Raw genomic sequence first — 25,753 nt, forward strand, 5'->3', positions numbered from 1 at the left:
ATTGATAGTTATACGGAAGAAACTTAAATCGATTAATCAACTTTTTATTTAAGTGTCTGCACATGATTATAACTGCAAAATAAGCGGGTCGTAACAATTTATCAAGGACTGAGGATGTTGAAAATCATTGAGCGCCTATTACAGTAAAGTAGATGGAGAGTCTTACACTGGTTGTCATTTGGATCGAGCTGTACAAACACACGGACGCCATTTTCGGCCATCGCGAAGGCAGAGAAGATCGTGGCATCGGTCTGAGTTCCGTTCTCTGTCTCAGCTCTGTCTGTCCGACACTGGAGGTTGAAGGTCACATTTTGTGTGTGGACCTTGAGCATGGTGTACTCCCCCCAACCGTTGAATGTGTACTCCATACCATCCAGGGTGAGTATGTGAGGGTCACCCCAAGACCATGCTATTACATAGACAGTAAAGGTCAACTGTTTCCGAGAATCATACTTTATGTGCTAGCATAATTTGGTGATCACATCAAAATAAGAAACGCGTGTTTGTAAATTGAGAACGACGATTTAAAATGTGAGTGTGGTCTTTATGCTATCTTAAATGTGGTAATGAATGTACATAAAAGTGTGTGAGTGAATATATATGTATCTGCTGACAAATAGAAAACTTTCTAGATGAGTCCCAGAAGTGTATTAAATTGCAACATGAAAGGACAGATTACCATCTTCAGAGGTTGGAACTGTGGTGCACCAGCCGTAGGGTCGCAGGTCGTAGTACTTCCTGCAGCTGGCGATGGTGGAGGACGGGCCGCAGCAGACGTCATGGGGGTCACGGTCGTGCTCCTTGTTGAGCTGTAAGTTGTAGGCGGGGTTATAGGTAGTGATTCCACCCGCATACGGTATGCCTTGCACCCACGTCCAGAAATTTCCAGTGTTGGAATAACAGCAGTCCTGGAGAGAAATTGAAAATATAAATATTCTAAAAGCTGCTGTAGGTACTGTCTATGATGAACGCAGTGCGACTGACAAGAAACATGATAATGAAAAATACTAAGAAAATAAAGCGATGAGCGTCACACCATCTCTGTCACTCTTTAAATTAATATAATTATACTGAAGACTCAGACACAGACACAATGCACAGGTATGTAACAGCTCGGCTTTGAAAGTTTCTGTCTGTCGATGACCATTTACGCATGTTTCACAGAAAACAACTATTTTATTAGAGTAAAAAGACTTTTTACCCTTCCACTATAGCGAAATCTCCAACCCGAGGAGTACTCAATGTTGTAACAGCGTGCGTTGATTTCATTAATATATCTGCGGAAAGTCCATCGCCACCCAAGCTGATGAAAATTACAAGGACACCTGGGTATCCATGAGTCCAGAGAATGGTAAGAAATTATGTTGGGGAGATACGTCTGGTACCAGTCGTCACATATCTGGTCAGGACTGTACTTCTCGCCCACCTTGTACGCCCAAGTCCCTTGTCGTCCTGAAAGCGGTCAAAAACACAAGGATAAGTCTTTTTTATTGGTTTTAGTATTTTGAACAAACAAATTTACATATATGTTTTCGACATAGTGGGAAGGTTTTGTACCCTTGGGGTTAGTGGGGCAGGACCTTGTTGATGACCTTGGCTTTTGGTGAGCTCATCGAGGCCATGTATGACCTCCTCCTATACTTGCACGAAGGAGGGAGATTTGATTTCTGAACGCATGCGTGTTTTTGCCAAAAATATTATTTTGCGTAATATTTTGTATTACGCAGAAAGAAAGATTCCGTGTAACTTTCAAGAGAAGTGAAGCTGGTCTTTCGATTCCTCAGAGCAGTGTAGCTTTTTAATTAAATAATTATTTATAAGAGGCGTTATGAAACACTCCTTAACTTTTCCGTTGAATTATAATCAGAATAAATACAGCATACCAGTATTGCCTTGATGAGTTCCCATTCTTGTGATGGCCCATAAGCTATAGGAATAAGTAGACCTGGTGATGGAAGTGGGTCGTTTTTTGCCATCCGAGTGACCTATGACAACATTGGTGGTCACTATAGGATCCCACAACATGGAATCTTTTTTGTAGTAAACCAGTGCATAGGACATCTCCCCGTCAGATGCTAAAACTGTTTGGAATGTCACTCGATTATTCTGTCAATAGTAAAGAAAAGTGACCATGATAAAAAAAGTAATTATGTAGTGGACACAAAACACTCACATATAAAATTATGTAATGCATGTTTGCTTGTTACCTTCTCTCAAAGAGCATGATTCAGAACACAGGGAAAGTTAGTATGTATGTGTATGCTGTAGATGCATTAGCACTTAATTCTAAACTGTGGATCCAGACACTGAAAAAGGGCATTTGCAGAAGATGGAATGAAGAAATTTTGGAAAGGTGTTCTACGATCTCAGTACCCGTGATGGTGAAGAAAAATAGATAGGGAAACTACCCCAGTGTAGGCACTTCAAGCGATGCCATCTTGTACTCTATGCAGGTTCTAATTGGAAGCTAGTGAAGTGACCTAAGCATCTCAGTGGAGGAAGCATGACAAAGCCGAAGTAGAACAATGAAGGCTCTTCTCTTGAGTTTATTCAGCTACACATCAGATAAGCCAATGAAAACCTCATTGAAGTGACGACTTGGGAAAGAGCGAACGACACTTCTAGTTTGCTGGCTGCATCCATCGACAGATACTTAACGAATTTTCATAATAAGTCGCAGGGGAAAGTTTAATATTTTACAAAGCCGGTTGCTATGTATGTTCATTGTCGTGTATTAAGGTACATTTCAAAAGTACGGACGAAATGGGAAAATGCAATCTGGTGATTGGCAATGTGAGTGAAGACACGCTCACTCTTTGCCATCCGTGCTTTGCATCGATCAACATGACCTCAGTTTTACAAACATTCATCTTCACCTTATTAAATAGAATTCATTTTATCGCTTGCTTAATACAGCATCCAATGCCCGCAACAAAGCCACTGACATCGAAAGTCGTGTGCATAGTAGTGATCAAGATGACCACATGACCAAGTGACAGAGGCTGCAGGTATATTGTGAACTAAAGTACGGACCATTGAGGAATGTCATACCTAATAACGAAAACAAATCATGGTAAACGTATATCGGACCTGTCACATCAGGACCCGGTTATTTGTATCTGTAGCGGATTTTTCATAACTGCATCGTGGGTGAGAAAGTGGGGAAACAACACCTATTTAAAAGACCCCCATAAAGCATTCACATGCGCACTCGCTCACACACACATACTAATCATCATTGCATTTTCTACAAGGGAGGGAAATATATGCTTACCATGTTCCTGTTGGAGTAGTGAGACACTCTATCCCACGTGATCACGATAACAAGCTTAGCCTTGAACTTTTTCAGGTCAAGGAACTCCATTACTTCTTTGTCGGCCTTTTCAAAGAGAGCTGTTGCATTTCTTCGTCTTGGATAAATCTTGTACCAGATTTCTGAAAAAATTAACGTAAACATTTAATTTAAACAGGACTATGTCAGTCATCTCCTTCGTTTTCTGCACAGGCTACCAATCCGATCTTTCATTCAAGGACAAACTGTCCGTGCTATGTTTTAATTTCTTTGCTGGCTTCTGCCCTGACTATCTTAACTATGTCCTAGCCAGACGACTACACTCTTCGTCTGATGACAGTCTTCTAACTACTTCTGTCATCAGAAGAACAATATATGGTCACAGGATTTTTAATTACTGTGGAGCAAAACAATGGAACTCACTTCCTCGCGCAAGTCACTATAGGGTAGTAGAGATGTTAAAAGTACTCAACATGTAACAGGCAATTCAAAAATTAAATTACAAAAAAATCTTTCTTCCTCTGATTCGCTTGTAAATATTTAGTTTTAAAATTCGAAAATCCAAGTACAGAATGCATTTTTGTCACTAGAACATTTACATCTAGGGAAAAAAGACAGATCGCGACTTACGGCCGTATCCACCCCGTGTGATGATGTCCGCCTGGTAAGGACTGAACATCTTGATGTGGTTGTACAGCTGCACGTACAGTCCGCTGTCTCTTTGGTCAAAGGTGATGAGACCGTTGATGCCGAGCTGGGAACAGAGTTCAAACACTGCTCACAATGTAAGTGAGTGAGTGAGAGAGCGAGTGAATGAGTAAGTGAGTTTATTAATTAGGTTTGGTGTTGAAGGAATCGACTACAATATTATACAAAATACAGTAATAATATAAACCACATTTTTTTAAAGTATCGAGTGTCAATGTAACACTAACTGCTACTCACGTAGAAGGAGTAGTACGTTTTGTCGGCGAATGGAATACCGGACGTGACGTCGACAGTAAAAACATCATCATCGCCTTCCGGAAGCAGTTGGTCTCCGTTTGCTTGGCCGTAAGGATAGAGATCTGCGAGAAAGACAGTCTGTCAACGTGCACACATCCATCTGTCTCTCTTTTCTATATGTCAAGACAATCTTTCTCTCTGCTGTTTCTCTGTCGTCATTAACACTACTGAATTTTCTTGTCTTTTTTTCTTTGACTAATGCCTTAACTTTTGTAACTCTTTTCATTCATTGTCTCCCTTCCCCGACATTGCTCCCCATTGCCGACAGCATAAACCTACTCAAGGCACACAGAGCTTCATTTTGTTCCAAGATAAAAACAGAAAAGAATTATGTTCTATGAATTAAATGCATGAATAGCAAAAGGAATTTGTGAAACTTACCATACTGCAAGACTTTCTCATCTGAAAACAAAAGAAACTTTCAATATTTATCTATTTGTGCATAACAATGTCACACCCAAACACTGAGACATCGATGTGTGTGTGTGTGTGCTTCTTTCGTTCTTGTGTGCAACACAGAAAGACAAGTTAAAAAAATAACTTGTTAAAAATCAAATTTTTAAAATTTATAATCATTTAAATAGGGATTTTTAGCCACATCGGGTTTTTTAACTTACCGGTACACTGTCCACTTATGTTCACAAATCCGGGCTTGCAATCGCATGTGTAGCGAAGTCCACCATCAACACATCTCTTATCTCCATCACACGAATAAAGAGAAGGGTCCATGCACCAGTCGACGTCTAAACACAGACAGAAGGATACTAACTTTGACTTCAGGAGAGCAAGGGTGTCAAAGAAGGATCAAGGAAGCAGTGGAGGGAGCAAGGTACACATTGTGAGGCAACAAATCAGACACTTTCTTGTAGTGAGCAATAGTGATATTGATGAATCTAGATATCCACCGACAGTTACAACTAGTGTCCTATACTACTGGAAGAGTATATATAATACATTTGATTCTTATTAATGTGCTTTTCTTACCATCGTTTTCTGAAGAAATTCCACCAAAGGTTAGAAAGATTCCCGAAGCTTTAGTGATTTGGTACATTGTACTATTAATCACTATTTGACGGTCACTCTCCATGCGTAGCACTGACTTGGCTACAGACACAAGGGTTGTCGTGCCAGAGCTCGTGAAGTAGAGGACGTAAACCACAATTGTCTCCTTCTGGGTACCTTCCCTGAACGACATGGAAAGGATAAGAAATGACGAACATGTCAAATGAAATCAAATTTTATGGTCTGTCCGAGGACCCAAGACAAATTTTTCGGACTGCAGGAAGGTAAAGTCAGAAAGTAGCAGCTGTGGTGTACTAATAATTTTATTTGCCTGGTAGACAGTCTTGCCTTGTCTTTGACGAGGATGTGACGATACCAGGCGGTGATGTAAATATGAGGATGCTTTAAACTGTCTCCAGCGCCCCAGAGCTGACTTTGAAGCTGCAGAGTTTCATCAGAAGGTAATTATTTGCTGGACCTTTTTGTACACTTGGTACACGTGTTCGCTAAAAGATAGACTTCCGTCTATCACTATACCAAGGTACTTAAACATAGCAGCCTTGTGTACCTGCTGTACTTTGATTTCGATTTTTGGTACTGCCATCTCTTTCATCGTATGCTCTCCCAAAGCCCATCTCCTCCGTTTTCTGAAATTTCATCTCCAGGAAGCTGTGGTCAAACCAGTCCTCCAGTTCCCCCACGCAGGCCCAGGTACTGCTAGTCTCTGAGGCAGGCCACCAGGCCCATGTCATCTGCATACTTTACAAGTTTGAGAATACCATTATTAATGGTAATCTCATTTGTATACACAGAGAAAAGAATATTGGAAAACGCACATCCCTGGAGGGTACCTGTGTTGAGGATCCTCTCGTCTGACAGAATTATTCCAATCATTGGCAGGTCTATCCTTTCAGACGAGCCGGACCCTACAGTACCTGCTGTTGAAACTCTGAGACCCACCCTCTGTTGTCGGTCCTTCAGGAATGATTGTATCCACAGAACTAGGCTAGTGTTGACATCCAAGTTTAGTATGCGCTTTACGAGAAGATGAGGCTGGACCATGTTGAAGGCGCTGGAAAAATCCATGAGCACGACCAGAACTTAGGTGCCAGATGTGTCCAAGTGTGGTAGGTTAGATTAGTCCTTGTTACTCCTCGAGAAACATAGGGCCGCAAGCGTTGTAGGATAACATCTAAAAGAGTGAGAGTGGCATCAGACACCACCACCCCCCACATTTGTGGCTTGTAGGCAAACTGTAGACGATCCAGGTGATCAGACACAATGGAGACAATGAAACTTCCCACACAAAAAAAAAAAAAAAAAAAAAAAAAATCAAAACAGACTTTATTGTCTGCCCAGGAGGACAGAAATTTGTCTTTGCTCACATACCCATACAGACATTTAACAAACAGTTAGGAGTAAAAGTGAGGAGTAAAATAGTGTTGATTGCACCAGTCCATCAAGGCAGTGTATGTTTATCCTAACAACAAACCTTGGGTGACCAAGGGCCTAAAAGCACTGCTGAACAAAAAGAAACATTTGTTCATCACGGGCAGAAGCCCACGACAGAAGATTAGTACATAGAGAGGACCATGATGCTATCCGTTGGGTGGACAGAGGCTCTACGAGCATACTAGTTAGTCCGCTTTCAGTAGTTTGCCGGTGGACCAACGAGTGTCGACGAGATTGAAACAGAGGAGAAACAACCCTCTCCAAACACAGGTTTTGAAGGGGAAGGAAGCAATACTTAAGTAATAAGCAGCTAATCCGTTCATACGTTGAAGAACACACCATCGTACCGTTTGTGATTCAGGAAAGTCTGTTGTTAAAACAAACATTAGTCTATCTTCAATACGTAAACAATGTGTACCTGAACTCCAGCGTTCGAAGACCCACGAATCCCATTATGTTGCGGAAAAAATCGTTGAACTGAAAAATAATTCAACATTCATTATCAAAATGAACGTTCATCTTTCTTTAACAAAATAGCTCTCAGCCATAATAAACAGAATCTATCATCTTCCAAGCATCCTAAACAGCACAATATACATCACTGCAGACAGAAAAAAAACTGACATCAGATTAGACACCATACAGCAGACAGGACAGAATCACAGACACTTCATGACCACAGACAAAGGGTGAAGACTGAAAAGCTCAACGGCTGACGGAGCAGAACGAAAGAACTTTGTTGAGTAGACCTTCAGCCCATTGCCAAGGGTGAATGGATTATGGATTATGGATTATGAGTGTATTCAGAAATTAACTTGTAGGTCAGATAGCTAAGATATATAAGAAGCATTTATGCATACAAACTGTTCACAATTATGTTAAAGGTTCTGTTTTACAATTCAGTAATGCACTACAGTAGTCCCATTCAAGTAACATCCATACAAATTTGAAATGCCTGAAAAACCAATAGCGACAGATTGAACAGACTTTTAGCATTTGTAGTGCTAAGTAACCGGAGTTTAATGGGTAGGAATTCCTTTAGAATGTTATTCATATATGAATTCATTATTGTATGCCGGGCAAATAAAAATGACAGAATGGGCAGTTACGATCCATAGCAACGGGGTTAACAACATGTCTTAGAGCGTGCGATTTTATGGGTGAAACCGCTAATCTAAGTCTATTCAGGTTGCTTCGAACATTAACATTTGATAAGCTATATAAAGGTACACTAACTGAGAAAGAAGATTTAAAAGATGGATACAGTTCATAAGGTTCTTCGGATATAATTTCTGCTCGCCAATCTTGTTGATAAAAATCCTGAAGCTAACGGCGAAACAAGTTTGCGAGTCACGCAGTCAGACGACAGTTGTAAGTTGGCAGGACACAACTATGGGATAATATTTGTACTTACAGAACGGTCGCATGCTCTCTGGAATTCCTGAAAAATGTCACTCTTGTTGTTGTTTAGTTCCGTGTTGTAGGTGGGCGTGTCAAGAGGCGTGGTCACGTACACACGCCGTGTCTGTGGAATTTCTGGATAAACAGCGCAATAAATGGGATGTATACTATTATAGTAGACTTGATTTACAAATATAGATCTATGTAAACTGAACACTATGTATATATGAACTTTACATGTACTACATAAAAATACACGTATGCTAACAGCAGTATATTTTAATTATACATGTAAAATTTCTTGTCAGTAATATCCCAATGCACAAATTTCTGGGTTTCTCTATAGTAAATTATTTGTATAATTTTCAAGTGCTTTCTTCCATCTATTTCTTAGCATTTCGACAATATGCGGCTCTTTTACGGACGATATGGCACTTAAATTTCTATACTAATGTTTTAAAAAAACGTTCAGGGCTAGTTGCAGCTTTGGGGTACATAAAATAAATCCCAAAGTAAAAAGGGGATCGTGGAATGAATTGGAAACTGTGAAGTAAGAGTGCACATTAAGCTAAAATCCCCCCAAATGGCGCCACCGCCCCAAAATTTGAATGCTCAAAGTGCACTGACAGTTCGGGTGACATTTTGACCTGCGATGGGAGGGGAGTGTTGAACTCTGGTTGTCAGTGATATCTGTCACAAAATGAGCTGTGACACTTGCTGCAGTTTGTTATGTAAAATATTCTTTAGTTGGAGCTTGAGGTTTTGTGTATGGAGTATTTGTATGACGTGTTCCTGTTGTCCTTAATTAAGGGTAGTTTAGCATAATGAGATCCTGTCTCTGCCTTCAACACTTAAAATAGGCTCTGAGTGGTCTGATATCGCATCTGTAAAATATTTGTCATCACGAGAGGAAAGTTTGTCTCTTGCACGTTGAACGGAAACAGGAAACAGTTGAAAAAGTATCTGATAGTAGCAAATAAAGCATTGAAAAGACTGTTAGTAGAACATAGTTCATAGAACCCACCGGTACAGATAAGGTTTGGAGAAACTTCCTCAAACCCTGGCACGCATTCACAGTGGTAACCGTCAGATGATGACGCGTTCAAGACACATGTTTGGCCTAATTCGAGACATGGCGGGGTGTCGCCTCCACATGGCCCATCTTTAGGACAGTCAAAATACCGACATAAGCACACGAACGCACGCAAGAACGCACATAAGTGCACATACATTCAAGCGCACGAACCCACACACATATGTACACAAAGAGGGAAACAGATGATCGTGATTGATAAGCTAATTAAAATCACTCTGTTTTGGCAAGTTTTTTGTTTGCTTATTTTCTTTATCTTTCTCGCAGACTTTAGATATAAGATTAAATAATAGAGAAAACAAGATGAAGAGTGCTCATCCTACACATCTTCAAGGATACAAAATAAGGATTAAAGTGTTAATAATGTAATGTTGTAATCATCTTCAACAATGCACGAAAGAACAATCAAGTAGAGAGTGGAACACCCATACTAACACACGGACATACATGCAGTCATGCGTTTGAATTAAGCACAAAGTTGTTACGATTGCACATAGACGCAGACATACATACATAAATACACACACCTCCAGAATACTCCACATCGTCGTCTACCGCACGTTTACTCCGTTGATATATAAAACCGTCTGGATCCTCCCTAGGGACAGGCAGGTCTCGAACTGTGAAGTTGAAGGCAGGACTTGTGCCTGGCTTCACCCGGTTTCCGTACTGACTGTAGAAACGGCTGTAGTCGTGGATTCTCAGCTGGTCGATGGCTATGTCTTTCTCAAATGCATCCTCTTCATCTTCATCTGAATCACATCCATCAAACATGCAGCGAATATATTTACTTTGTTATTTATACAGCTACCTGTAGTATATTACTGAATCTACATGTGCTTTATAGATAATGAGCGAGCTAATAATATTATTACGCATGTCTTTGAAGGCCTGATGGCAACACGTTCTGTCTCGCTCTCTGTCTCTCAGTAACCAGGGAACCACTGGCGACGGACTAGGCTACAGGCCGTTCGACCCACCGGTACACAGAATTTTACCGGTTTTCAAAAAATTAAAAAAAAATAACTAAAAGAGCTAGAAGAATAATTCAAATTGATAATGATAGATCAAAATGTGTACAATTTGAACAATCCTACCTGAAACTTGCTTGAGAGCCCACTTTTATTATTGTAATCCATACAGAATCGGGTAGATGAAATAGAAATTTTTTCTACACGTGGTTACACAGTTGTCACCGTACAAGAAGTCTAACACAAAGATGACTTATAGGAACACATTTTGATCTTTGAAAACCAAAAAGAAATGCACACACTATTGTTCTTGTCCATAGAAATTCACAAATGATGCCAGAATTCTGAAAATCCGAGGAGCTAGCCCCAATTTCTCATACATCGTCTCGCCATTTTTTTTTTTCAAGAAAAAAGAAAGGTTACTCTGGAAAACTGACGATAGTTAAGTCAAGACAGAGTACCCTCCCTTTACAAGGGAAATAACTGTGTTCAGAAATGCCCAAACTATCGTAACTAAGCGATTTCTTTACCAAAAAATGCGCTGTAAACGCAAAAAAAAAAAAAAAAAAAAAAAAAAAATTAAAAACACGACGGTCCTGTTCGCCCGCAGCGTGGCAATGGGTAAACGCGGTTGCGGGCATAGGAGACCGCAGGGGTCGTGAAGAGTTTTAAGACGAGAGCATCATAAGCCTGATGCACCTCTGGGCTGATGTAGAGATTACAATGGTAGGGTACAGGGAATGTAGCTTGATTGTAGATGTATATCTTGAATGTAGATTGATTGAACATTAAGAATATCGGCATGCACCAGTGACAACAGAATATATCCTGTTAAAAACCATTTCTCACCTGGCCAGTCAGCATGGGTGTCAGCAGAAGAGCACGTGAAAACGAGGATGAAGACAAACGCCCAAAAAATCACTGAAATTAAAGAGTGTACTCTCATAAACCTTCATTCATCAAATACTTTATTCATATAATTTCTAGTTACTTATTGTAGAAGATCCAAATATTCCGCTAATTATTTTCTCAAGTTCTGGGAAGTTATTCATTTCATTCTTTCGTTCCTGTCGTTCTTTGTTTGTTTGATCGTATTACTCATTCATTTTGCACTTAGAAATCGTATTTTAACTTTGTAATCGTTAACACAGAGATAAGATTTATTATACCGTTAGAAATATCCTATCGTCGTCTTTTATTTTCGTATCTTGATTTTCATAAAGCGTTCATATCAGTCACACTTTCCTCAAAGGGATGGGTGAATATTTATTGCTCAGATTTATTTCGTTAGCCATCACTATCTAGAGAGCTTGGCACACTGTCCACCTGCTTGTCTTCTCCGCAGTGGCCTGAGATCGGTATTTGAACTAAACTCTTATCAGTCTATTTTTCAGAGTCTCAGTCTGCTTGTTTCCCTGAGGTTCAAAGAAATGTAAACACCTGTTCACTTGCACGAACGTGTTCTGCATTGTCATTGACGGATCTCGACCGTTCATGTTGGAATTTAACCTTTCTCAATTAAGAATAAGTTGTCCATGTTTGCATGTCCAATATGCAAAACCTATACCGGAAATAAAGAGGTGTCTTGCATATGTACCATGTAGATCTTTAGTCGCTAGAAGTTTAACGCTGATGCTTGTGACATTGTAGTGCTATGTCCAGGCTTGTGACACTGTAGTGCTATGTCCAGGCTTGTGACATTGTAGTGTTATATCCAGGCTTGTGACATTGTAGTGTTATGTCCAGGCTTGTGACATTGTAGTGTTATATCCAGGCTTGTGACACTGTAGTGCTATGTCCAGGCGTGTGACATTGTAGTGCTATGTCCAGGCTTGTGACACTGTAGTGCTATGTCCAGGCTTGTGACATTGTAGTGTTATGTCCAGGCGTGTGACACTGTAGTGCTATGTCCAGGCGTGTGACATTGTAGTGTTATATCCAGGCTTGTGACACTGTAGTGCTATGTCCAGGCTTGTGACACTGTAGTGCTATGTCCAGGCTTGTGACACTGTAGTGCTATGTCCAGGCGTGTGACATTGTAGTGCTATGTCCAGGCTTGTGACACTGTAGTGCTATGTCCAGGCTTGTGACATTGTAGTGTTATGTCCAGGCGTGTGACACTGTAGTGCTATGTCCAGGCGTGTGACATTGTAGTGTTATATCCAGGCTTGTGACACTGTAGTGCTATGTCCAGGCTTGTGACACTGTAGTGCTATGTCCAGGCTTGTGACACTGTAGTGCTATGTCCAGGCGTGTGACATTGTAGTGCTATGTCCAGGCGTGTGACACTGTAGTGCTATGTCCAGGCTTGTGACATTGTAGTGCTATGTCCAGGCGTGTGACATTGTCGTGTTATATCCGTGGGAGTGCTCACAATCGCAGATTACGTCATGCCGGATGTACCGTTAAATTTTAAAAAAGACCGCTATACGATTGGAGGGCTCGCGATAGCAACTACTCTAAATGTGTTATAATTTATAGTTATTGTCGCCTACGTAACGCACATTTCACTTCCACGTTTTAACACATTTTTGTGTGCATGCGAGATATCTCTATGCGAGCGTGTGTGTGTGTGTGTGTGCGAATGGCATGAATCTAATAACTACCATGTTTTCCCAGAAAATAAGACCTAACCCCAAATAACCCCTAAGTTAAGATCGTCAGCCAGATGGTCGGATTTTGTTCGTCCGTTGAAACACACGACGGACGTATTGACTTATAGTGATAGCAATAATAGATAAATAATATTATTACATTTATGCTTTAAAATAAATTATAATATAAATTTTAATGGACAATGATTCAACAGGAGAAATTAAAGCCGGGAATTAGGGTTTGCGCAGTTTTGACGATGTTACAGATGTCGACAAGACTGTATTAGAATAAAGGTAGATTTTTGTGCATAAAAAAAATAAGACACCCCTGAAAATAAACCATAATACCTCTTTTGGAGCAAATATAAATAGGAACCGTTTTAGTTTTGGAGAAACACGGTACTAACGATGGAACTAGCTGATGGTCATTACACTTAAAAAACACAGTATCAACATGTGCTTATATCCGGTTTGCCCGGCACACTTCATTGTTTAGTTACAGATTACACGAGATAAGCTGCCTTTGAGGGGTGCATACATTTAATCCTCAATTTCAGCACGTGTAGGCCTGCAGGTATTTCATTCCTAAAGCAGCATAGTGATAATAGGAGACAGTTGTTTTGATAATGTCCACAAGATTTCTAAAAACTAACTAAATGGGCAACTAGCTTTTCTGTTAACAATGAAGAATTTTTGCCCTATATTAACACTTGATGCTAGTGCCTTAAAAATTTATATTAAAAAAAAATTCGCAGGCGCAAATAATTACAAAAGAATAAAGATCAGCTATCATAAACAAAAATATTAAAACAAACAAAAAAATGTCAAAAGAAATGAGCAGTTGGCATGGGCTATAACACTTATACAGAGAACAGAAGCGAATTTACAAAATAGTCTACCAAGAATTGGATTAAAAAGTAAATTTCACAACATAACGTAGAAATGTGGATGTGAAACAATAGACAAAACCTTGAAAAAATGTACATAGGAGATGAATACAACTGCGTCAACACAGAAGTTTAAAAAGAAAGCTCACTTTCTAACGATATCAAGGCTGGTAGGTAAGAATTGCGAACGGTTTCGAAATAAACCGGGTGCGTCCTCTGTATGCGACTGGCAGGGTGTGACAATCGCGTTTTCGTCTTCCGGGTTTGTGCAACGAGCCCCTGTTTCTACAAAACCAGGGTATTGAAAATAAAATTAACTGACTCACTCACAGTTTAGTGCCACGTCACCCACCTTTTTTGAAGCCCATGCCAAGAAGTTTTTGCTGACAAGCAGCAGAAACCCGAGACAGGGAGAGATCTTCTGCTGGATGTCCTTCGTGAGCTGGTAAAGACAGAATGAAAAAGGACCTCGTCCACTCTGTATCTTGGATTCCTACTCGGTAAGCCTTCTCAGGACCGCGATAAGTCAGTCGGAGAAAGAAAAAACTGGAGTACCGGTTGTAAATCACGAGGGTGTGGTTGTCGTTCTCTGCACATTGTGGTACAACTCTTGTCTGCCCTTGTCTCTGTGACGTTATCACTAACGTGCAATAGCCCGTTGTTAATACACGTTTTTTGGCATGACCGTTAGAGGCGGATTGAAATATTGAGCCTATGAATTAATCATTGCCAACGCAAACATTTATTTTAGACATTAGCAGCCTTCTGGGCTAGATTTGAAGCAAGGAAAATTGTAAGAAAATTACGAGAAACACCTGTAAAGTTTTATTGTGCAGAAAAACTGCGAGCAGCAAATACACGACAAACACACAAAGACTGGAAACAGAAGACACACACATACACATGACAGTGTCAGCCATGTAAAGGATGTAAAATATGTCGATTTGAAATATTTCGTCTATTAATATTTGTATGAAAATAATTTCTAAACTGGACCTCAATGGGATGGCCTATCTGCGTAATCCTTGGAGTCTCACATAAAGTAGCTTATAACAACTCATGGTCTTTGCTGCGATGCTGTACCACCACCACCATTGTTCGACGGCTTTTGACCAAGAGCAATGAAAGCCAAGATATAAAAAGCAGTAACAACTAGGCCAGCGACACTCAGACAGCCATGTTGACAGGGTCTGATGCATTGTTTGACGACTTTTGCTACCACGCGAAATGTCTCTACTTTCACTTTTCTCTTCCGTCAAATTTATTTCAGGTACAGAACGCATGACATGACTGCAATAAATGAAGTTTCTTCCAGACTTTAAATGTTTGCTGTAGTTTCTTAAAGTAATACTTCAAATTCAAGCCTATTCGAAATGAAGACAAGAAGTATATATATATATTAATCCACATGCGGGTAATGAAGATTATTATTTTATATATATATATATCTTCCATCATTCGAATTGAAAGCGTGAGGTATATTAAAACATGTTGAAGAATGGTTGTCGTCTAAAAGTGAGAACTGCGAAACTTCTAGACTTTTTAATGATAAATGAGACGTGTAGATAAGTACAGCTGCGTCTTAAGCGCTAGAAATATTACAAGTGCCTTGAAGAGAGCGATGTTTAAAGTGAAATTACAAAGGATAAAGTATCCTCAGGGCCGCGCCCATGCACTCAACCCATTCACCTTTCAACAGGTGAAAGTTGATAAGATTGCACGCAATAATCTGGGGCTTAGTGGTTTTCAAGGAAATGCAGAAAAACCTGAGATATTTTTTGACTCGGTCGTAAAATTTATCGAAATCATACGATGGCACTAACTAAAAATGTTAAACACACGAACACTTGATGTTATTGACAAAGATAACTTCAGCTGCACCAAAAATAAAAGCAATATAATATTGACGACGACGACAACAACAGAAGAGATAACAGGTACAAAAAAGCGAATCCAAACAAGCAACAAAAAATTCTAACAATTAAACAGTTCTCCTCCCCAAAAAACAACAAAAAACAAAAAGTAATAATAAGGAAGCATTAAACGTCAAAGAACAAGAATTCACTCACGTTTTACTGTACTCATGGCTGGCGATAAATGTTGTCACCAGAGTGGAAAGTATACCGGGTATGTCGTCCGAGTGTCGCAGGTGTGACCAGAAAGGTATTCCTTTCGCTTCCGGTGCAGTAAAATAACAGAACAATCTTTCCAAAACAAATTAAGGTTCTTTAAAATGAACCGAACTGCTTCATTTCATTGTCTTGTGTCCAGTCACATGTAAAGAAAGTTGAGGTCGTCTGTGAATAGAAAGTGAGTTGCACGAGCGACGATGTATCGGGTAGCAGCGGGTAGCAGCGGGTAGCAGAGCGATAAAGTAGGGTCAGGCTGTCTTGTATATCTCGGCAGGATATGCCCTTCACGGGAGAGGGTTGAGCCCCTGAGAGGGACTTGAGTGTCTCTTGTAGTGTTATAAATCGGCAAGGAACGGGTGTGGCTTCAGCTCTTTGACCGTTGACCTTTGCCCGCGACAGGTAATTCTTGCCGCATACAAGTGATCACTGAACTGAATTGGTGAGCCGTTCACACGGTTCACACGTCCGAACTAAAACAAAAGCAATCTCTGACTTTCGACAATGTAGACATACTTCATTGACGCACACATATGTTCAAACGTGCGGAATATTCTTGGCGTGTAACTTTTAAGTTCTACCGGTGTTAGTTCATCAGTTTTGTTTGTTTAAAAAGTGGGAACATTCACTATTTTTTGTTCAGACCTAGGACACTATGCCTTGAGCATGTGCGTGTGAGTAAGGGTGTGCGTGCTTGCGTACATGTAAGTGAGAGAGTGAAAATCAAAACCTTCGAAAATTAACATGTATGCGCCTGTCTGAGATCTTGTAAGGGAAATATTCCCCTCTCCCCCTCCCCCAACACACATAGAGGAGAGAGAGAGGAGAGAGAGAAGGAATATTATTGAAATTCCATTGCCCTTTGTGTTTATACTTATTATACTGTATGTGTACATTAAGTATACTGTCCATAAGTACGATGTAAAAAATAACTTCGTCGAAATAGGAAGATTTCTGTCCTCATTACCGCCTTTCTGTGAAAGTCATGTCGACATTTCTTTTCTAAATCATTCGATAACCCATTCAGTGTACAGGTTTATGCTTTCACGTAAACAGAACTGAACGGTAAGAGAATTTTTATCACGTTTTATAGACACATCATTTGCGACCTGGGTGACATTCTCAAGTGTCCAGTGTCTAGCTGTCGAACACCGGGATATGTTAACGTGAAAACCCGACGTCTCGTGGGTAGGAAGCTCGTTTTTTTCTCATAGAAGTCACCATTCTAAGGACTTTTTCAGACATTTAGTTGGCAGGACATTGTTATATGGAGACTGCACAGTGGTGTCAGACTCTCAGACAAGCATGGATATTAAAACGCTGGGTTACTAGCTATCATATCACTGCTTTCTCACTGCCGCTGTCTGTTGGATCACGAACTTGTGTTACTGGACAGACAATTTTTTTCTGGCAGACGATTTTTTCCTCAGATGCAAGCCGGTCATACACTCAAAAAAGACGAAAAGGCTAAGCTCGAAGCGTTGTGTATTTTTATTTAATATTTGATTAATTCATAAACAACAAATTCTCTATTTTTAATTAATTTTATTCTTTCAAGATGATTTGTTTTCGATATAGTATCACAAATATGCAGGATATTTATAATCCCACTGTAAAGTATAGCAACAACAGGATATTCCATTCTTTGCACTTCTCTTCAGACTTCTTCAAGTTTTTAAATTAATCCTCAGAGACCAAGACTCATTTTTATTTGTATTACAGACGAGGGTTTTATTAAGCAGACAATACCAATTAACAGACATTTAATACTGTTTGCTGCAACGGTCCTGAGTTTTACGCCAAAAGCGAACACTGCCCTCGGGGAGCTCGTAGGTGATAGGGTTACCTAGCGCTACCCACACAATCTTGCAGGGGGGCAATTTATACAATAATCACACTTCGATCACTTACAATTTCCACTATGCAGCTCACGAACCCCACCTCTGATGTTCCCCGAACATAACACTCGATGACGTGTGACTTACAGTACAACAATAATGATTTATTTGACAAAAATACTCAAATATAGACGCACAATAAAATGACTCACCTGGAGGATGTCCCAGTCCTAGCTGTGCTAAATATACTTCCAATATTGCAATGTTGTTATTTCCCGTCAAACTACCATTCGCTCTCACATGCATACGCGCACTAATTAAACTCTCAGTTGTTACAGCTGTTCTCGTCCTGTCAGTCTCTCTTGTGGATCCACGCTTGTGGTGATGTGAGGAGCAGTACTCCAGTCACAGCACTTTAGGGACATACAGTGGTTACTTCGACAACTCCAGTGCCAAACGAACACCACCTTGATATGAAGTCTCTCTCGACTCCGGTGCATTGGAGTAATGGCAAACCCAGCAGACGTCCTCCTGTGAGAACAACGACTTCTGACGGCCTTGGCGTCGAACATCTTCCTCTCCGGTAGTGTAGGTCCTGGTCGAGTAGACCCTTGATTTCCACAGCGACAGCAGGCAGTCCTGACAGTTCCTTGCCACTTACTCGTCCCTCAAGGTTCTCTAACCCAAGCGTCCTTCCTACAAAGTCTTGCCCTCTTAGCTTAAGACTCGGTCTCGTGGTAAAAAGTGGTCGGCTTTGAAGAAACCTGATGCCGTGTAGACCGTTTGTTCCGTCCACTCTGACGTCGTGCACAGAAGTATCCCTACTTTACATCACATACATTCATACAACAAGGAATGTCATAGGTCAAACACTCACCTAACAGCCTTCGTCCAATCAACAAACAGCCAGCAAGGACAAGAGGGAGGCACCACCCCTTTTGATCCATTGCCCCACCTGCAGGTTATGGGATGGACAGGTGACTAACCCATGTCATACCGATATCCCGTCCCTTCCAAGGTTACCTCATGACACGGTTACCAGCATTGCACAGTTTGCAGACAGTTTATGACACAAAAAAAATAACGTAGATTATTACATAATACAGGAAATCTTTTCCGCTTTGGTAATGTCCATAGGAATATTAATCTGCTGATTGCAGTTTTTAAGCTTGGGCAGTCTTGCAACCAGTGTTAGCTTTGATGACTTCATACTGTGTCCAGCGATGGGGTTTGAGCTTATATCTGAAAATAAAGTAATCAAACTGTATTTTATTCAGACCCGTCTCATTTTGTTAATTTGGTTTCACCAAATGCATTAACTTTGAAGTCTAAATGAACAAATAATGTACAGAGAGTCTAGTGAAATCAATCATATTTTGCTACAAAGTCTTACATACATATTTTAACTAGCATTGACAGGACTACCGAGTGATAAGAAGTAAACACCAGCATAAACTACTGTAATCAACTAGATAATATTAATAGCGGCTGGTTGGATAGTGTGGCTAACGCCGTGCCAGCAACTAAGGCTATATATCACCAATATTGGAACATTTTACAGTTTGAGGGAACAAATTAGCCTGTTCTCACGTTGCAATGATTTGCAATACTGTTTTCTTCTCACGGCGGAAGTTATTAGAGCACTGGCATTCGAATTGAGAAGGCGCTGGTTCAATACTGGAGTAGCGCAGCAAACTTCCCCAAGTCGACCCAGCTGGCGGGAATGGGTACCTTAGAGGGTTGGGGAAGGTAAAGCAGTGAGAGGGAGAGAGGATATTGGCACCGTCCTCGTGCAAAGCTGGCTCCGAGAAAGGTGAGGTCTCTAACACCTCTATCCCCTCCCCCTAACGACCTGAAAAGGTAAGGGATGACTACAGCCATAGAGTGTATGTCATGCTTTGCAAAACACAGAGCCACGTCCTGTCCATGCAAACTTTGCTTCAAGGTCCTTGCGATACACTGCAACCCGAGAATAGAAGATTCCAGTGCTTCTTACTCTTCGCATAGATAACAGGGACTCACACATTTCCCCCAAGGCTCCTTACCATACAGAAAAAATATGTAGAATAATTTTTAGTTAATAATTACCTGGAATGTAGGATTTGCTGAAATAAATATCTGTGGTCGTTTGATGTGAAACTGGAACAAAGATGTAATACATATAGTTAAAATGTTTTTAGTCAGATATAACATTATATTTCAGAAGTAGAAAGAGAAGGGGTTGATTGATATCTTATGTAGAGGCAGAAACTAAGGCTATATCAGCCAGACATGTACACAGATACCACTTTCAGAGAAAGAACAGCGTGCCCGAAGCGAGAAATGAATCTAGGACAGTCAACTCTCATTGTATTGGTGACAGGTTCTCACCGCTGCAACACCGGACCGCCTCAGTAGTAGAGAGAATCATAAAATTTGTAATGACAGCATTTAAAAGGCATAATGATATTTTAACTCTAGTGTGGTACTTGTACTGCTCGTTGTGTATCACACACTTTATTCCACATTTATAATGAATACATGTATTTCTCTTATTTTTTTATTCTGTCCGGATAAAGGAAATTTAGTTATAATAAGTGTATCATGTTAATGTTTTGATGTTGGTGATAACAGAAAATATTACAATGCTTACCTCCTCTTTTGGCACAGAAGTTAGACAGAAATGTTCCCATGATAAACTTGTAGGTTCTTCAGTGTCTGAAAATAAATATCTTGCAATAATTTATTCTGCAATTGAAGCATCTACTAGGAGTATATAAACTGATGACAAGTATAGCACTCCTGATGACAAAGGAAAATGCCAATATACGTTTGAATAAATTATTGTAAGGAATGAGTTTTTAAATGCCAAGGATACAAGTTACATTATTTCATTGCAATCATCAAGTTTCAGTTATTGTAGGTCTGATCCCATGACAGAAGGGGGATGTGACACCATCATGCTGTGGCTAATTGTATGTATTTCTATGGTACTGCTATTTTGATAACAATATTCTTGATTGATAATTTAAAGCTCTACTATTGTGTTGTATATTAACAATTATATGTCAGATAGTAATGGATTGTTATATCATTGTAGTAATAGTAAGGAAAGAAAATAAAGGTCTAAGTTGGAGAATCTGTGTTAATGTAAAATAAGTTACCCAGTCCCCTTGACTCATTCATTGTTCTTGAAGTCCAGGAAGAATTTTCAGAATAACTGTGATCATTGTTGTAACGCTTGTAACGATCATAGTTTATATCCTCCTCTGATGTCTCGGAGAAATTATGCGGTTGGTACATTCCTTGATTCCTTAGCATCCCAAACATCGGCAGTCTTGAAAATATGGAGGAGATATTGCTTTGGCTGTAAAAAAAAAATTTTGGTCAGGCTTCTTTCTCTGGACAGTCTGGGTATAAATGAATCAAATAACTTGAACAATAATGGTGACTAACCAAGCGAGTTCTAAATTGTTTTGATAAACTATTGGAGACATGGCATGGCAGGTTGAAATCTTATGTGACACTGAGTTTGCTTCCTTACTTATTATCAGATACAGCTTTGCGTGAGTTGGCCTTTCTTCTCCTCACAAGTAGACACACTAAGAAGACAGCGATCACTGCGATGATGCCTGAGAGGGGAATGCCAACACTAAGTCCAACCACCAGAGGCAAGTTTTGTGCTGAAACAGCTACACGAGAACCTTGCTTACAATTACATGTGCCAGTAACATGGTGACAGGCATGTGTCTTATAAATGCTTCATTTATAGGCCGATACACTCCATAAAACGACACTTAAAGTCAGAAAAATAAATGGAAAGTTGTTTAGAAATGAATCGCAATTACTTTATCTTGTACCATGGTTTTCATATTATAGACAGTTAATTATAATTTATTTCTGAATAGCACTCATTAAAGCTTTTTCATTCCTTCCTCTACTGTATCGTCAAATGAGTGTGTCCAAAGAGCACATGAGCCACTCACAACCACACCCCCCCCCAAAACAAAACAAAAAAAAAACCACACACAAAAAAACAAACAAACACACACACACTGTTACAACCACATGGTCTGACATACATGCTCTTTCAGAAGACAGAAACACAAACACATTCACAAACACGAGCAAAAGCACACACACATATGAGACAACTAAGAGTGGAGCTGTAGAGTTGGTGTCGCACTCGTACATTGTATGCGACTATTACTAACGCACATACAAACGGACTGACAGATGTTCATGACGTTTCACTCTCAAATTGCAAAATTGAATTATGTAACAAAATGAACAGTCACACTTGCTGCGGTAATTCTCTATTGGGCTCTTTACGTTTTGTGAGCAGAGTGTTGGCATTGCTTGCTTCGGACGCCGCACGTGTAAAATATTTGTCACCTGTAGAGTGAGATCTTATGTCTGTCATTTTCACCTTGAACGGAAACGAGAAACGGTTGAAAACATATCTGTTAATGACAAATACAGCAATACAGAGAGAATGTTCAAAGAACCTACCTGCACAGGTGAGGTGTGGAGCAGCTGTCACCTCCTCAAACCCAGGCTTACATTTACAATAGTAGTTGTTAGGCAATGATGTGTTGAAGACACATTCTTGTCCATCCCCGCGACATGATGGGATGTCGTCAAGACATGGGTTCTCTTTACGACAATCAAAACACCGACACATGAACATATATTCAAGCATACACACGCGCACAAACACATGCACAAAACACAGGCACGCACACGTATACAAACAGGCAAAACAATCATCACCGTTAAACCGCTAATTGTAATCATCTTATGTTGCAAACTTAAGTTTTGGTCACTTTAATATATCTTTTTTTCACTCACTACAGATCAGGTTGAATGAGAAAGGCAAGGACAAAGTCAGGATAAAAAGTGTTCATGTGACACAGCTTGAAAGATCAAAGCAAGAGGATGAAAGTGTTAATAGTGTATTGTGTTTATCATGTTGACCAATGCACCAAACAACTTTCAGGAACAGTGGTGGACATACACACAAACTCACATATACTCGCCTTTAGCTATTACCATGTAGGCACACATATTAAAATACTCAAAGTTGTTGTGATCACACGCACACATATGCATACGCACACATATGGACACACACACACACTCACACATATACACACGAACACACACACACACACACACTCTCCTACCTCCAGAATACTCCTCCTCCTCCTCCTCCGCGTCACGTTTGCCCCGTTGATACGTTAGGCCGTCGTCTGGAATGGCGAGGTCCTCGGTCGACACAGGTGTCTCATGAATTCTGAATTCAACAGCGGGATTTACACCTGGCTTCACATCCTGACTGTTGAAACGACTGTAATCGTCGATTGTCAACTGGTCAATAGCGATATCTTTTTTAAGTGCATTCTCTTCATCCGCATCTGAAAAAAACATCAACCATACATTTATATTTATTTATTCTGTGCTAACTGTACTATTTAGAATGCTACGGTGAGAAAAACTGTTACCTAATCTGTATGTAATAAAGGAATTCGATCTGACACACCCATCTATCATTTAGTGAATACTACTAATTCGATGTTTATTATGTAATTTATGAAGCAACGTTTTGAATAATTAATACTTAATCTACATGTACATTATAGTGGATGCAGCTCAGACATTGGCTGCACATCATTATCAGCATGTACCAGGTATAACAACAGAAGGTAACCCGTTAAAAACCTGTTCTCACCTGGCCAGTCAGCTTGGGTGTCAGCAGCAGAGCACGTAGAAACAAAGACGAAGACAAGCGCCCACAAGATCACTGAAATAAAAGAGCACTACTAGAAGCCTGCATTTATCAAATATTTTACAAATCTGCTTTGTTGTTACATATTACAGAAGATGCATATCCTCAGGCATAAAATAATCCACTAATTATTTTCTCATATTCTGTGCAGCTTGTATCATTCATTTATCAGAAATCGACCTTTTTTCACCTTCCTATGTTTATTGTTGGCTGGTGCACTGGATCCAACTGAATTTCAAGAGGGGCTGCAACTGTGAAAAGACTGTGTGTATCTAGTTTCTTTGGTGGAGGTCCGGGCTCGACGGCGGAGGTTTCAAAACAGACTTGCTACAAGCTAACTTTAATCAAAGACTTCTTACCTTGAAAATTTACCGTTGATGTGTTTTAATGTATGGTTAAATAATTCAGTAGCTTGACAAGACATGACAGTATAAACAAAGCAAATAACATGGTGGATTGATCGCGAACAAGTCTATAAATGACCGTGGATCCCTTTGGCACTCTCAAAGAGGGGATAGTCAAAATCATGCAAATGAAGCCATCGTTTCTACCTGGGAAAATCTGCTGTCGAGATGCTCCCCCCCTGCTGAGTTTGCCACTATCGAAGATCCTTTCGCCACAGAGATACTGTCATCGAAACCCAGCCTGCAATCAGCACTAAAGGGACGTCAGGGGACAATGTCCCTAATTTCCACCAGTATGGAAAAGTGTATTAGTTTACTCGAGATCTCAGATGGGACCTTGTGGCACTGGTAGAGGTAGGATGCACCTGGTCCTGAGAGACGCAGACGCCAGAGGGCAGAAAACTGTTTGTCAGCGGCGAGGAGTTCAAGTATGAGGGTAGGATTCCTTGTCTATAAAAAGGTAGCGGGGGAGGATCTCAGTTGGTCCTCTATCTTAAGCATGCTTAAGTGCTAAGTGGCTTCCATCTAAGTGGCTTCCAGATCCCCACAACATGACCATCCAGGTGTACCCTCCTAACTCCGTCCACGGGGACAAGGAAGTTGAAATCCGAGTAATACCTAAGAGGGATTTTTTTCGCCGTGATCAGGGATTTTTAATCAACTGCAATAGGCATATCGGCAATAGGCCGGGAGGGCTGGCTTCATAAGGCTTGGTGAGACTAACGAAGGCGGTCTGCAGCTGCTAGAGTTTGCACAGTCACAGGTTGACCATTGAAGGCGGTCAACTCTGTGGCAAGCAAAGGAAAGCTTGATAACTAATGTGAAAGACTGGACAAGATGTCCCTTGTGGTACATGACTGTCCCCGCTGGCTTTAGTTCACCTCTGCTGTTTTCAATCATGTCTGTCCAGTACTTCCGGTACCAGAGTTAAGGGATGAAAAGAAGAAAAACGAAATAAAATACCCCAAATCTGTTCGTATTTTATAGTTGTCTCCTGCGCCACATGAACTTTGTTTCCTCGTTTGAAAAACGCTTTTTTCTGTGTGTGTGTGTGTGCATATATAGTTAACTCTAGGTCTTTGCAATCTACTCTCTAGCGAAGAAATCATCCGATCCCCACTAAACTTAAAGACTCACACTTTATTTAGCTGGAAATTAAACACATAAACTGACTCCAGTGAGTGCATGTAATTAATTCCTTCAGCATGTATAAGGTGTTACGCCTGCAGGTATTTTCCCTGTAAAGCTGTGAAGTGAGGATAATAGGAGACAGGTGTTTTGAAAATGCCAACTAGCTTTCTTAAAAATAAATTAGACATGAAACTACTTTTCTGTTAACAATGTAGAATATTCCCCAGTTTAATAATTAAATAAATACCTCATGTTTTTGCCTTAAGAATTTCTTTGAAAAACGTGCAATAAATTTAAAGAGAAAAAGATCGACCGTCATAAACACGAAAATGCTGAAACATGAAATTTCGAAAAGAAATTAAAGAATTTTCTTCATAACAGTCTGTCATAACTCAAGAATACAACTATTTGAACACACAAAGTGTGTAAAGACAACTCACTTTCTGTCGATATCAAGGGTGAGAGGTAAGAACAACTGATGGCTTTGGAATTAAACCGAGAATGTCGTGTGGATGTAGCTGGCGGAATGTGTGACGAGCGTCCTTTTGTCTTACGGGTACATGCAACGATCATCCTGTTTCTAGAAAACCAGGGTATTGGAAATGAGATCAACTGACTCACAGTTCAGTGCCACGTCACGAAATATTTTTGAAGGCAGACAAAAAAAGGTTTTGTTTTCAGGAGGCAAAAACCCCACAAGAATTTCTGCGCGTGTTGGATGTCTCTCGTGTTCACCGCATCTGTTCTAACCTTCCTTTGTCTTCCTTTATCATGACTGGTCAGCTCA

The 25,753-nt window shown here is 40.2% G+C and overlaps 1 protein-coding gene across 1 annotated transcript; it reads right to left on the bottom strand.

Moving 5' to 3' along the window:
• Positions 1-101: 101 nt before the first annotated feature.
• Positions 102-24,735, bottom strand: LOC112557881. The gene is made up of 19 exons (XM_025227978.1): positions 24,717-24,735; positions 24,560-24,622; positions 23,375-23,446; positions 22,830-23,060; positions 22,156-22,299; positions 9,773-9,997; positions 9,177-9,314; positions 8,166-8,287; positions 7,170-7,228; positions 5,282-5,481; positions 4,915-5,040; positions 4,679-4,699; positions 4,238-4,359; positions 3,923-4,046; positions 3,275-3,435; positions 1,884-2,106; positions 1,202-1,452; positions 680-908; positions 102-409 (listed from the first exon to the last, which is right to left on the bottom strand). The coding sequence occupies exons 1-19, from the start codon at positions 24,733-24,735 to the stop codon at positions 102-104; spliced, it is 2,838 nt and encodes a 945-aa protein (XP_025083763.1).
• Positions 24,736-25,753: the final 1,018 nt, after the last annotated feature.

This window comes from Pomacea canaliculata, linkage group LG2, assembly GCF_003073045.1.
Source record: "Pomacea canaliculata isolate SZHN2017 linkage group LG2, ASM307304v1, whole genome shotgun sequence".
NCBI classification, from domain to species: domain Eukaryota; kingdom Metazoa; phylum Mollusca; class Gastropoda; order Architaenioglossa; family Ampullariidae; genus Pomacea; species Pomacea canaliculata.